Source organism: Strongylocentrotus purpuratus, unplaced genomic scaffold (genome assembly GCF_000002235.5).
Source record: "Strongylocentrotus purpuratus isolate Spur 01 unplaced genomic scaffold, Spur_5.0 spur5_scaffold_8, whole genome shotgun sequence".
Classification (NCBI taxonomy): Eukaryota; Metazoa; Echinodermata; class Echinoidea; order Camarodonta; family Strongylocentrotidae; genus Strongylocentrotus; species Strongylocentrotus purpuratus.
The window spans coordinates 15,130,869-15,146,498 of record NW_022145614.1 but is presented as its reverse complement, the minus strand read 5'-3'; the positions used below and the strand labels follow the sequence as shown (position 1 = coordinate 15,146,498).

Below are 15,630 nucleotides of genomic sequence, written 5' to 3'. Positions count from 1 at the left end.
TGCACTGAATACCGGTACGGCTGCCAGAGCTAAAGCTAGGGTAATCATTTCCAAAGGTCTTTGGAAGCACATAGAGATGTTATTTCATAACGTATTATGCGCTATACAAGAACTGAATAGTATTATTATTAGAATCACTAAGGATCCATCAGGTTTAAGAATAGGTGAAACCTGCATAAAATTGTATATTGTATACTTACGACATGCGTATTCACCTACCTTCAACAGAAACACAGAAGAGGAGGTAAGCATCGCAGGAAAAACTCTGATGTGACTCAGATATCGACCTCCACATCGCAGGCATGTGGTACGGTGTTCGTCTTCGATACATCCTGTCTCCTGCCCATCCACCAGAAATTAGCGGAAACTTACGTGTAAGCCATGCAGGGTTAAAATGATGACGATTTTGATGATGATGATGGTTATGAAAATGAAGATGTTGATGATGATGGTGATGGTGGTAATGATGATGGTGATGACGATGGTGATGATGATGATGATGATTTTGATGATGATGATGATGATGGTTATGAAAATAAAGATTGTGATGATGATGGTGATGGTGGTGATGATGATTTTGATGATGATGATGGTTATGAAAATGGAGATGTTGATGATGATGATGGTGATGTTGATAGGGATGATGATGATGATATTGCTGCTGACGATGATGATGATGATGACTTTGAAAATGAAGATGTTGATGGTTATGTTGATGGTGCTTGAGATCACATCAGTAATTTGTCTTATCAATCGAGTTCTTTAATATTCAAAGTGATGACAGTGGTTATGTTGATCACACTCAATTCCAAAAATACAACCATCAAGTCAACAATGTTGCTGATGAATCCATTGAAGTGTTTCTTTAAAATATCTGAAATACACAAAATGAAAAAGCCAAATATTTGTTTTACCATTTGTATGCTCGAGTGGCTACTCTTAGACTTTCCACACAATGCACCACCATAAAGACATTATTAAGTTCTCTCTCTCTCTTTCACTCTCAATCTTTCTCTCTCTTTCATTCTCTGTATCTCCTTGTCTCTCTCTCTCTCTTGTTTTCTCAGGTTGATTCCTGATGACGTGCCTAGGATGTGTTCTCTCAATGCTAATGCTGCAGCAGCTGTAGGAAGGAAAGATCTATTGCAGGTGAGATGACTGAAGTGGCCATTTTTGTGATTATCAAAGACATTTGGTTTACCTTGTAATTGAGTTATATAAATTCTTTTTCCAATTTTGAGATGATAATGTTCAGATCAAGATCAGAATATGCATTGTTCTATGATTTGCTTTGTACAGGTATGGTCTCTGGCCTACCTTAATAGCAGTCCTAAGTTGTTGGATCCATACCTCTACCCTGATCATAAAAGGCCCTTCACTAAACATCATAACATTGATCCTTGTGTTTCTTTGTGTATATATATATATATATAATATTTTGCTTTCTTTGCCATCATTCTTAAGTTGATTTTGCACTCCTATCATGTGTTTCATTGCCTACATGTATCTTGTTCATTGTGTTTCTTTGTACAGGTATGGTCCCAGGTCCCTTTGCTAGCACTCTTAATTTGATTATTCTACTTTTTCATGAGAGACCAAGAGCTCATTGACCTCCATGTATCTTGTTTCTTGTGTTTCTTTGTCCAGGTATGGTCTCTGGCCTCCCTTGCCAGCAGTCCTAAGTTGAGTCCATATTCCTCCCCTGATCATGAAAGACCCTGGGCAAAACATCCTATGGGAAGACAATTACTCAAGTCTCTGTAAGTCAACACTATCTTTCTCTGTCTCCATCTCTTTCCTGTTCACTTGCTCTGTATTTATCATTCTTATCTCATTCTCTCTCTCTCTCTCTCTCTTTCTCACTCTCTTTCTCTCTCTTTCTCACTCTCTTTCTCACTCTCTTTCTCTCTCTGTCTCTCTCTCTCACACTCTCTTTCTCTTTGTTCATTGCTGATATTGTATTCAAATAGTCTCCAAATTTAATTCTATTATCATATTTAGCAATTAAAAATGCTGGACAGAGGAAGACAATGGCTCAATGTTAACCTGAATATTAAAGAGAAATTTAATCACAGGTATGTTGAAAGCCATCAAGTTTTATGAAGTCAATTGTTGTTTTCATTCATGATTTAACTGTACTATACCTTTACTTTTCAGGGTTTTACCGATTTTATCTATGATTTTTAGTTTAGAATAGCGTCTCTGTATCAAATTTCACTATTTTAAACATATTTGGTGTTTAACTCCACTGCCCTTTCTTTTCTTCAATTCAGAATGGACCACTACAGCTCTATCCATGATGTCCAGACGTTAGCCATGCTGTCTTGTGTGTTTGGTGAGAACACCAGACCCAGGGGTGATGCCATGAATAGTCCTTCCATTCAGAGGGTGGGTCAGTGTAGCATTATTTCTTCACAACCTATGCATACGTTTGTCTTGAAAGACCAAAACTTCTCCTTTCTTGTATTTCTTCTTGATCTTGTTTATAATTTTGTTCTTGTTCTTGTTCTCCTCCCGTCCTCCTCCTCTATCTTCTTCTTGTCCTTGTCCTTCTTATATTTCTCCCCCTGGACTTTCACTCCTTCTCCTCCTCCTCCTCCACCACTTCTCCTCCTCGTCGTTGTTGTTGTTGTTGTTGTTCTCTCCCCTGCTCCTCCACATTCTCTTACATGTCCTTTCACTTGTCCTCCTTCTGTTCCTCCTTATTCTTGTTCTCTTCCCCTCCTCCACGACTTTCCCCTCCTTGTCCTTTACCTCCTCCTCCTTTTCAACTTTCTCCTCCTTGTCCCTTCACTCCTTCTCCTCCTTCTTGTTCTTGTTTCCCCCTTATTTTGAAGATAAAGTTGAACTTAACCTTCTCTTTGACTCATTTTACCTGTTCTCTTTGTTTTGCAGTTTTTTGTGTCCCCTGATTCTGACTCCATGTTCAGCCCAGACTGGATAATCGACGGCTACGGTCATTCGAGTCTTCCCGAATCACCTGACGACTACAAGTTTGGCCAAGCCAGAAATCCAGAAGAGATGGAAAAGGACATCCACAGAGCCAATATGCAGTGAGGGGCCATTTACAAATGATAGTAGTAGCAGTGTTAGCAGTAGCAGTAGCAGTAGCAGTATAGTAGTAGTAGTATTTGTTGTAGTAGTAGTAGTAGTAGCAGCAGTAGTAGCAGCATTAGCAGTAGCAGTATAGTAGAAGTAGTAGTAGTAGCAAAGTAGTAGTTGTAGTAGTTGTTGTTGTAGTAGTGGTAGTAGGAGTAGTAGTAGTTGTTGTAGTAGTAGCAGCATTAGCAGTATAGCAGCAGTAGCACCAGCGGCGTTAGCAGTAGTAGTAGTAGTAGTAGTGGTAGTAGTAGTAGTATAGTAGTAGTAGCAGCAGCAGCAGTAGTAGCAGTAGTAGTAGTAGTAGTAGTAGTAGTAGTAGTAGTTATTGTAGTAGTAGTAGCAGTAGTAGTAGTAGTAGTAATCCCAATCGCAGCAATAGAAGTTCTAGCACTAGTGCTCACAGTAGTAGTAGCAGTAGCGAAAGCAGTAACAGGAGAACTTTAAGTCTAGCAGTATTAGTTGTATTGGATAGAGAAGTAGTAGATGAATTAGTAGTACATGTAGTGATATCAGCAGCAGTAGTACAAACAGCGGTAGTATTAGCACTAGCATTGGTAGCATCAATTTCAGAACTAGCCTTAATTTCAGAACTAGCCTTAGTAATAAATCCTGACTGTACTAGTTTGGCCAAGAGGGATTAGACCACCCAGCATGGTCACTGACAGGTGGTTATCTCATCAACTCAGCTCTCAATTAACATACAAAAAGAGGATCATGGGGACTAACGGGCACCGCTTAGGCATTGTTTTCTATATAGAGGGAGCAAGTAGCTACAAGTAGTACAGTGGGGCTTTAACACTTGCAGTAGTAGCTATATCAATAGCACAGCTAAAAACACCTTGATCTTTTTAATAGTGAATGTCCATTCTGCTTATTTTGTTGTCCATTCTATAGGCTGATCGATCCTTCACAGAGACACCAACTGGACAAGTTCAAGAAGAAGTATGCCGACATCCTGTACAAGTGGAATCTCCTAGACGCCAGAGCAGAACTCCTCAAATACATGTCATATCCTGAGCGATCCAGGCGCTCTCAGCTAGGTTGGATCATCTGTCAATGTTTCATTTCATGTTGACCCAAGTACATGTAGGACTATGTGATAGTAGGGGACCTATAACTTTAAATCCTATCCAATGGGCGTCCTCTACAAGTGCATGTAGATTATTCTACATGTTGATGCTAGAGCAGACCTCTTTTGATATATGTCGTACCCAGAGCGATCCAGGCGCTCTCTCAGCTATGTTTTGTTGACTTTTTAGTTTATTTTAGTTTATTTTTAAAAATTAGCAAGAAGGTATATGATGGGTCTTTTTTAGATCTTTTCCATGCCATTTACATAAAATTTACCTGTGTGAAATCTTTTTCATTAAGCAGTCCTGTATCTTTCTCATTTTGCCTGAACAGCATTTTGTTGATGAATACCACATGTCACTGAAGACTGCTTTCCTTCTGTCCTCTGGATCGTCTTTCTCATTCAAATCTACTCTAGTGACCACCTGGAAATAGTGACCCCCCCCCCCCCCTGGGTGACTACATGTACCCCCCCCCCCCCCCCACGTGTCAGGCCACTTTATATTGTGTCTCTGAAAGTAGTCTCTCTGTTTAATCAGCATTCTTTTTGGAAGATTGTTTCCTTGCAGGTTTTCCAGACTTTGATCTAGAACGCTCTTTTAATATATTTTGCTCACTCTTTCCTTTCAGATTTCTCAGACTTTGGTATCGTGTGTCGTAGATGTAAGAAGAGGTCCATGTCGGTTCAGTGCAAGGAGTGTAAGAAGTATGCCTTTGAGTGCTCCATCTGCCATGTGGCCGTAAGAGGTGAGTATAATCCCACTCAAGAACTATACAATGTGTTACTGGAAGATGAAAGTGTTTAGACTGTCAAGATTGTGCTTGGACTGAGAACAGTGTTTGGACTCTGAAGAACGTGCTTGGAGTAAGAAAATTATGTTAGGACTGAAGACAATGTGTTACATATATTTACACCAATGGTATTACATGACATATCGTCGCTGTATTCACGTAGTGACGGTAGTGAAAAAAAATTGCATATACTTTGCGTTACGATTTTCCTCACTACCATCACTTCGTGAAAACAGCGACAATATAAATCCCTACAGCGTCGTTAGGACATATGTAGTTAAAAAATGAGTCATTAAGTAGACATGGTCATTAACAGGACATTTTTATGTCCTGTTAGCGTTTGAACAATAGAATTACTGCCCTCTACGTACGTTTGCAAGCAGAGGAAACTTATAGGCCTCTCAAGAAACAATAGGTTTATTCATTAGTTTAATTAGTTATATTGTTTTTAGAACGTATGTCCTGTTAGTGTACCATTTAGGGTTAAATATAGATGTCCTGTTAATGTACCCTGTAAGGTATATATGGGCTGATCCATGTCCAAGCTGGGCTTTCAAACTATATCAGTCATCGGATATATTAAATTGAAGATGTTGTTCGTAATGTACGGGACAAAATACCTTGGACTTGACTATTCATGAATCTGAAGTATTGATGGGAGGATCCACAGTGCATGGGTTCATTTTTGTCTAATTTTAAATCTCTAAGAAGAAGAAGAAGAGGAGGAGGAGGAGGAGGAGGAGGAGGAGGAGGAGGAGGAGGAGGAGGAGGAGGAGGAGGAGGAGGAGGAGGAGGAGGAGGAGGAGGAGGAGGAGGAGGAGGAGGAGGAGGAGGAGGAGGAGGAGGAGGAGGAGGAGGAGGAGGAGGAGGAGGAGGAGGAGGAGGAGGAGGAGGAGGAGGAGGAGGAGGAGGAGGAGGAGGAGGAGGAGGAGGAGGAGGAGGAGGAAGAGGAGGAGGAGGAGGAGGATTGTATAGCGCATATGACATTATGATATAACATCTCTTTGAGCTTCCAAAGGACGTAGCATATCACTACCCCAACTTTAGCTCCGGCAACAGTATAGCGCTCAGTCCTGCACTGTACTCAAGGAATAATTAAAGGAGTACATCGTGCCAGGAAGCCAACTACTACACCGTGGTCGAGTGTGGCAAATGTAGATTTAGATTACTGTCTTTCCAAAGGCCATTTAATAGTGCTGCAGCAGAGATTTGAACCCTGTACCTTGTGGTTCACAGTCCAGAGCCTTATCCATCGTACCACAACACCTCTGTAATACTGATACTTTGACGGTGAAAAATAAAAATGAGTTGTGACCTTAAAGAGAAGGTTGAGTTCTGGGAAGAGGTGAAAAATAATTTGTGAGCGTTATCATTCTTATTATGCAAGTGTGGAAGAACATCAGATAAGACATGTTCCCTGAAAAGCATGGCTCTTCAAATGCCTTCATATTCTAAATATGTCATGTACATCGTAAAACTCGGGGGGGGGGGGGGGGGGTAGGTTTTTTACGCCACGTGTTCGTGTAGTCCCATATACATCTTTTTGTGTACAGTGTTTGTAACTTTATCAAGACTTGGCCAATTTCTTATCATTTTGATGATTCCAGAACCTTGCAATACACACAAATTTTTATATGCTAGATGATAAATCTTTTCTGGTCGATTCCACACCGTTTCTTTCACAATGCAATCGCATGACCAGAACTCAACTTCATCTTTAACATAAAAAAGGAGGCAGAAGATCAGTGAAACAAATAGAATGTCATTGAAGCAAAAGGGCAATGTTGTATGATGTTGGTTGTAGGGTTTCTGGGATCATAGAAATATAGAAGGTTAACATATCGTTGCCAAGCTCAGAGTCAACATGTTTTGTGATTTTTTTTGGTATTTATTTAGCTTGAAGGTCATTAAGTTTATTCTGTTTACAAAAAACGAAAAAATCTAAGTCAGAGTTCTGTGGGGTGTTTCACAAAGATCCCAAGTCGAACTTAACTCTAAGTTGGACTTAAACATTATGGAGAGCCATTTGTAGCCATAAAATAAAATATATTTAAAAGCAAAAATATGAATGATTTGAATCGACATTTTGTACCTTTTAAAATAACTTTTACAAATTATTTTCGAAGATGCTAACAGCTTTCCATAATTGTTAAGTCCAACTTAGAGATAAGTTCAACTTAGGATCTTTGTGAAACACCCCCTGGTCAGGGACTCGCAGTTCAGAAGAAACAGGTTCAAAGTAACTCAGGCTCAAAGTAACTTTGCATTGTTTATCACAAGTAGATGAATTGTTTGGACTAGAAAATATATATATTGTACAAACTAACTAAAACCTATATTAAATCTCATTTATAGAAACGGATAATAGGTGATATAAACAGTTGGGACCACTCATCTGATTTCTGTATCTTTCTTGCTTGTTACTCAGCTATTGTGTATTTTTTCCTGAATTGTTTGGAAGGTAAAATTCATATGTATGTTTAATGATGATTTAACTTGGTGAGAACTTTTTTCCTGTTATTATCTCATTTCTAAAACTCACGGTTGCCTAAGAAGTATACAATGAGAATATATATCTGAAGAGTATAACTTGTTATACAGCAAGTTGGTAGTAATTGACCTGGTTTTGAACTGATTTAGCAACTTTGATCATGAATGCCTATAAAGTTTCTTGACTGGTTGACCCCATTGATGCGTTCCTTCGTCATGAAAATCCATGAAAATACTGTCAGAATTATCGTACGGCTTCACCTTCTTCAAATGAAGGGCTAACGAACTCCTGCTGGGCCAGTGTCACAAATATGTGACAAAAAGGCTATCTACATGTATTTTCAAGCACACATTACGCCACGAGAAATATACAACATAGTTGACAACTGAAATATTCATTTCCATTGTAAATTTGACGTTTTTGTTGTTGTATTTTTCGTAACTCAAGAATGAGAGTTGGATTGGTTGAATTAGAGCCTTCGTTGCATACTTTTAGAGTTTTAGATTTATTCTTTAATGTGTCAAATTCTCACGAAACGTAAATGGGGACAAATTAATTTTTCACATACCGGTACTCAAAAAATGACAAAACTTAGTAAAGGTATGAATAATTTAGTTGTTAACTGTACGTGCATGATTATCAAATTATAATAATAATAATAATAATAGCTCACATTTATAATGCGCCTAATACTTTGTTTCTAGGCGCGGAACATATTATTACCCCGGTCATTGGATTCAGGCTTACCCGCAACACAATGTATGCATATTTTTCACTCCCTGGGGAGTATTCCAGCCAGTCGCCATTTTACAAGCGCCATTTGCTAATCCAACCACATTAACTTTCGCATCCTACCGGGTACCCATTTTAACACCTGGGTGGAGAGTGGCAAATGTAGATCAATGTCTTGCCAAAGGACATTAGTGCCGCGGCGGGACTTAAACCGCGGACCTTGGGATCCACAGTCCCGTTTGAATAATTTGCAACTTTTATTCCATCACAACATAACCTGTAATTTCAAGACTCTTTTAAAAATATAAAATTACATATCATTAAGATACTCAAGCTATTCAAAATCAAAGTTGATTTTGGGATTTGTGTAAATCACAATATGAAATATCACAAAAGGAGCCTTATCCATTTCCATTTCCATTCACAGTTTTTCTTTTTACATTTCTTCTCTTTATTTCTTTTTAAAACGTTTCAATTACATATTTTTGTCAAAAAAAGTCAAGATGTACGTGATTTTGGAAGTTGCTCGAACTCTCGACTTTCTATGCCAGACACTCCTTGTGAAAGTGAAGGTTGAGTACTGGAGAGGGAAAACATTTGATAACAAGCCTTTTATCCAGTCTTAACCTTTATCTTCAATAAACGAAGCCATAAAGTAGCCTGTAATGCGTCAGTTCTTAAATGCTTTTAAAATTCTTGTTTCATAAGGTAAAAGTTTCATAAAGGCCAATGCGACAACACTGGATTCACTTGAGAAAGGGCAAGGTTATGGGATCATAGGGGGTTTCCCCGTTGATTAAAAGAAGATTCAGGAGCAACAAAATCTTGAGATTTCATTTTATCTTCAATTAATGAAGCCATAAAGTAGCCTGTAATGCGTCAGTTCTAGGATTTCTTAAATGTTTTTGATATTCTTGTTTTATAAAGGTTAATGAGGCAACCACTGATTCACTGAAGAAAAGGGCAGGGCCATGAGATCTGATGGTGGTTTGTGGATTAAAACAAAATCACTTTCACTGTACACGAGGACACATGACACATGTACAATGCTTGTTTAAAGGTTTAAACCCTAACTTAAAGTAGATATTCATTGATTTTAAAAACTAACATTATTTTCATTATTGCAAAGTTGAAACTTTGATTCAACAAGGTTATCAAAATTTAATGCTTGAAAACATTCAAAGTAATGATTATTATAAATTACAAAACGCTTAGATACAGCCCCGGCATAGCACCTGAAGAGCTCTCCGCACGCTGCTGAGATGTGTGAGATCACAGTATGGACATGATTTGCACAAGCGGACGATGTCCCATGACATCTCACACATTTTCAGTGCCTGTGTTTTCGTCTTTTCTTGAGTCCTTTCACTTACTTCACTACCGCCAGGCTAAATGTATAATCTATTGCCTCACTCTAAACCCCGCGCATGGTTTTATTTTGATGACAAATGCAGTGATACAAAAATAAAGGAATCTGTCGCTTGTAAACAAAATAAGACACCATTGTATATTCAGCTGCACATACCGCGGTATATTCGGCGTTCCAAGAGGGAACAAATGCCGTCCTTAATATCATTCCGGGGGGTTTTCAATTTGAAAGTCTGTTTTCTTTGATTGTTAATTAACCCCTATCCTGTGTATTTACAAGCAAGAGATTTTAGTTATCAGAATCGGCCATATCCCTTTTTGAATCGTTTGACATGCCATTACATTTATATACAATAACATTTTTTTTTTTAAATTGACAAATAATAGCTTTGCAATTATGTTCATTCTTTATGGGATGTCGTCTGCTTGGGCAGTATTGGTCCATATTGTGATGTCATTAAAACATCGTTATTTTTCTGGCGATTCTCTCGTATATCCCAGCTGCTATGGAGGTGGTTGTTTTTGTATTTTTATAAATCACCCGATATGTAGTTGACCTAAAACTTGTACGATGTCCATCTGTTAGCTTACCAGTTTCTAGTGATACATTAGTTGACATATTTGTGATTTTCTTTGAATTTCACCTTTAAGAAACCTCCTAGGTTAAGTTGGGCTTTTATGTCTGATCAATCTTCATCTACATGTACCTTCATGTTTTACTTTAAAAATTGAAAACCTGTTTTTTTATGTTCTCTTTTTCCCATTCCTAGGTGCCTCAATCTTCTGTTTGTTTTGCGGCCATGGAGGTCACACACAACACATGCTAGACTGGTTCAAACTGGAAAAGATGTGTCCCACCGGATGCGGCTGTGTGTGTGAACGCGAGTCGCAGAGAGCGTGTGAACAGGATGTCTCGTGCTCATCCCCTATCATGCCCACCGTTAGTGCGAAGAGATGATAGTTGGATGTGCCTCAGAAGAGCATGTTCACGCTTGACTCTACATTTAAGAATATGATGTTTACTCCACGTTGATGCCGACCAGAACGTATCATTTCCACAACCTATCACGTTAGTGCTAAGAGAGTGATAGATAATTGGACTGTTCGTCCATATAGTATGAAGAATGTTCACACTAAATATTAAGGTGTTTCAGCGTTTTTACACTGCAATACCTTGTACATGCAAGAACAGGTGTGGAGCATATTCATGCTGTTATATATATATTTTTAATAAGATATGAAAAAGGAATGTTTCACGCTCATCACCTATCACACCAACCATTAGTGCAAATAGCACGTTCACGTTGAGAGGACACATCAGACTTGGCTTGGCTGTATGTATGAAAGATGTTCGATGGCTGTGTGTGAACAATCCTATTGCTTGATACCTATGATATCATACAAACTCTTTGTGTGCTTAAAGGAAGTACAGTCAAACCTGCTTTAGTGACCACCTGTCTACAAAGACCACATTTTTTTGTTTCCTTTGAAAATGGCTCCTCATTGAAGCGTGTACTAAAGGAACCTGTCTACAAAGACCACTTTTTCTGTTTCCCTTGGGCGGTTGCTATAGACAGGTTTGACTGTATATAGATTTCATTCAAGAAGCAAATCACATCCAGTATTGGCTGATGCATAAATTTTAAAAATATAGAAATAAATGTATTTTAAAGAAATTATGTTGTCTTCCATTATGAAATAGTCAAGTTAACTAGGAACAGCCGTGGTAAGATGTTGGTTTTGTTAAACTCAGGATATATGAATTTGATGTGGAGCAAGCCCGATCATGCAATCTTGGCCCATTGAAAACCAAAAACCGAGGTACACTGTAATTCAGCTGGCGTCTATGGAGAATGTGTGTTTAATACACCATCAATCAAATTGTATCAACAAAGTTAGGATACATGCACTTGAAGGAGTGTTGTATCATATTTGAGTAGTTTTATCTCTTGAATGGGTATGCAGAAGCTTGAGCACCGGGACAGCATTTCATGTTCACTGTATGTCCTGTATCTTGTGAAAATACAATTTTATATCAATGGAAAGCTGTATGAACGTAGAATACAAAAGCAACTTAAAAACTCATTTTATGCACCAAACTCATTTTATGCACCCCTCCGAAATTCCGGTCAACAGGGGTCATATTTGCTGCAGTTTCGGTGACAACATAATGTGTGGACCCGATCAACTTGCCTATACTGGAGTGTTGGCTCAGTCAGTAGAGCGTCCGCCTCACAACCGGGAGGTCGTGGGTTCGAAACCCGGCCGCATCATACCAAAAGACGTTAAAAGATGGGAGTTGTTGCTACCTTGTTTGGCGTTCAACAATAAGGGATAGAGCAACGTCGATCTGGCGCTGCTCAGTGGCTGCCGGGCTCACGATCAATTGGGCAAAAAGAATTTCCGTTTCGGTTTAATAACATTTGGAGTGGACTATAAAGCTCAGGCGATAAGCTGTGCTTAATCATTGCAAAGTCAAGTTTTCAGGTCAAAAAAGTTCTGAATTGTTAAAGCTTTAGGTTTCAAGTTTTTCAGATAGCTATTACTCTTCTGACAGACACTAAAATAACGTACAAGTGATATTATTGTAATCTATGGCTTATCAAACTTTCTGTTGATATATATATATATTTCATCTATTTCTTTTTTCACTGCCGACAGTGTAGAAGGGCACAGAATTGAAAATATCACATACATTTTTTATTTTACTTCATGCACAAGCAAGATTCTATTTCAACTTCCCAAAATTATATTGTGAAGATATCAATTTAAGTAATTGATACTGATGAATACCTGTGTGATAAGTATGAAGTATTGATTGCATTATTTTCTTATAATCTGTATCATGTTGATATCCAAAGACTTTGTTAATCAAAACTGAAATATATATATATATACACATATTAAAACAAAAAAAGTTGATAACATAATAAGAAGCATTGGATTTTTATTTTTAGATTTACATTGCATCTGTCTTTGTGTATGTATTGCTAAAGATTGAAAGAAGTAGTGCAAAAGTGTCTGAAAGAAAAAGAAAGAGAATAAGAGAAAGAGAGGAGATGTAGAGCGAGCCATAGAGAGAGAGAGAGTGAGATAGGAGATGTAGAGCAAGAGAGAGAGAGAGAGAGAGAGAGAGAAAGAGAGAGAGAGAGAGAGAGAGAGAGAGAGAGAAGGGGGTTGTGGTTGAGAGAATGAAGTATGGTGCAAATTGGTTGAATGTATTGTATACATTGGTAACTCGTTAGATATGCTTGCTATAAAATGAAAGCTTTCTTCAAAAGTGATGATGATGATGTTGACTTCCCACTGGTATCTGCCTATGTTTTGGTAATCACGGAGCCAATGTATCTCAATCTTAAAGGCTCATACGGTAGTCGGTTCTTTTTAATCAGACAAGAAAGTTTTTTTTCTCTTTTATTATTGTTTATAGAAGTACATCATGTTAGTTGTGTGGGGGCATCATCATTGAGTTTGAGTTTGAGTTTGAGTTTTGAGTTTAATTAACAACAATAATCACAACAAGTAAAACATAATGTATCAATAATGATTACAGAAGATATAACAATATAACACAAGATAAATACAATTACACATACACAAGATATAACAATATAACACAAGATAAATACAATTACACATACACAAGATAAACATTGTTTTACAAAGTATTTTATATACAAACGAAAGGAAATCTATGTGTACACTTTTGTTGTTAATGGGGTACCAGAAGTTAGCACAAGTGCTAGTCGAGTCTAATTTCCTGGCTTTGGCAAGAATTTTGTTACTATACTATATTACATATATATATAACATTAAACTATATAATGAAAGTAAACGAAGCATTAGAAATCTGAGTGATCGAAAAGGAGATTGACATTGCCTAAAGTTTTTGTTTTGTTTAAACTCTGTTTGATCGTTTTCAGATTCCTTATTCACTTGTCTGAAATCTCTGTTTATTTGGGGTTGTCATACAGAGAGCATAGAATTGCTTCACTTGCTAAATTCAAGTTTTGGTAGCCAATATGCGTTAAAAAAGGTACACAAACCTGGAAGCGAATGATGCTTGAGGAAACGTTAGATCACCCATTACCATGCACACGGCTAGGTGGACGAGAGATTTTGAAAGGATGTGGACAGTGTCATAAATACCGATACAGGTACCTTACCCCGTCAGTTGAAGGACAATAATAAAATATAACTCAATATATTAATAAAAGAGAAAATGAGAAGGAAATGGGAGGTGGCACATGTTGTACAGGCAATGTAAAAGGAATGTGATACAACACCCTTCCACGCCCTATCATTATTCATATATAACCCTTTTCTCTCTCGCATTTCATCTGTAGATTACCGCAACTTTCCCTTCTTATGACGCTGCTATTGACGCACGCTATGCATTGTTTGTGGAATGTAAATTGTGAATAGAAGATCAAATATTTTGCATCCATTAACGTGATAAGGCAGAAATATGATGATTTCACGGTATTTAGTCTTCTATAGTGATACATTGAAAGGATTATTTTACATGAATAATGTTAAGATGTATGCCGCTATGTAACCCTACGGCTATCATATTCATGAATATATTGTTCATTTATTTCCATTCACATGTAATGAGAAGTTAATAATCGATTTATGTAAAGTGCATGTGCCTATCATGAGGAAACCTAGGAAATATGCCAACGTTCTTGAAAGTTCTGAAAAGCAAAGTCGCCTGTACAAATCCGTTTTCCATCAAAGTCTTAAAGAGTAGTGCTGCTTAAATACTTTGGTTAGAGGCAAGCATAATTTAACTAACGTGAAAGAAGACTTATTGGATGTAAAGTGCTTTTTCTAATTCTATTTCAAATTAGTGAAAGATTGTTGTGCAGATTGATAAATCCACAATAATTGTATTCATATAGAATAGTACTCAATGATTTATTCATTTATTTCCATTTCCAACAAAATAGAATAAAATACATGAGATTGCATTGTACATACATAGTAAAACAATGAAACTTCACAATTATATGATATAATTGCAATTGGTCCACAGTGTATACAACAGGCATATACAACAGGTTAGTCATGAAGGGGACTGCTGAAAAGCTAGGCTTGTAGATTGCAGCCCCCTATAACTTATAGATGCAAAAATGTATATCAATAATTAATAAGGGAATGTACGAAAACATTTATTGAACTAAGTAGTTAATAATAACTAACTCGCAATAATTGATGGGAAAATAGCTCACTTTCGAGTGGTTCGAACGTACATGAGTAGGCCTATATGCAACGACAATAAACAGACTTCGACAGCTTCATTCTACATCGTGTGCCCGAGTTCCCAATTCCCCCTCCCAAGTTAATTTTTAGAAGTGTTTCAAAAGCAGCAAAGCATCAGCTTTCTGCGGTTTGAATAGAGAAGAATATCGAATATGAGGTTACGTTTGATATAAGCAAAACGAAATTGCAACACAATTATAATCATTCTTAAAGCAAAGGACTCGATGTAGGGGCGTGGCATTATTCTTCTTCCTTTTTTTTTTTGGGGGGGGGGGGAGCGGGAGCACTTTGCCCTTGTACTCACCCCTGGTTCTGCCACTATAGTTTCGAAGCGAGGTGTTCGTTATCTTTCTAGGTAAACGGGTATATTGGATTGAATCGATCTTTATTTCATACATCATAAAAACATCATAACAAACATATAAAATACAAAACATAGCGTACAAGTTAAAGAGAAACATTTACAATTGAATACAACAACACAAATATATATGAATATGGAGACAGCTACGAAAGCCAGGAAAAGGGGAAAAAATATCAGAATGATTGTGATATGTTATGAATGACTGCAATGAAAGGAAACCAAAATATATTACATACAAATAATATAGAGAGTGAAAGATTTTGTGTTACGGGGGCGGCAATCATTTTAAGTTTCTTTTCGGATTATTAAGCTTTAAGACATTAAATCTATTTTCATCTAGCTCATTAAAGGGTATTGTCCGTAAATATAGTACCTCACGTTGACTTTCGATAAATCCAACGTGAATAAACGCTTTACATAATTGCCACACACCAGTAATTACCAC

At 37.5% G+C, this 15,630-nt stretch overlaps 1 protein-coding gene across 1 annotated transcript in view; it reads left to right on the top strand.

The window, feature by feature from the left end:
- LOC100894008 (GATOR complex protein WDR59) overlaps positions 1 to 11,828 on the top strand; it is a 46,091-nt gene extending 34,263 nt beyond the window's left edge. The window contains exons 18-25 of the mRNA XM_030975659.1: positions 229 to 374; positions 1,068 to 1,149; positions 1,648 to 1,760; positions 2,274 to 2,388; positions 2,896 to 3,053; positions 3,997 to 4,142; positions 4,804 to 4,920; positions 10,327 to 11,828. Of these exons, the coding sequence (XP_030831519.1) occupies positions 229 to 374; positions 1,068 to 1,149; positions 1,648 to 1,760; positions 2,274 to 2,388; positions 2,896 to 3,053; positions 3,997 to 4,142; positions 4,804 to 4,920; positions 10,327 to 10,514 (1,065 nt within the window). The 3' untranslated portion in view covers positions 10,515 to 11,828. The remainder of the gene's footprint in view (positions 1 to 228; positions 375 to 1,067; positions 1,150 to 1,647; positions 1,761 to 2,273; positions 2,389 to 2,895; positions 3,054 to 3,996; positions 4,143 to 4,803; positions 4,921 to 10,326) is intronic.
- The last annotated feature ends 3,802 nt before the right edge of the window (positions 11,829 to 15,630 follow it).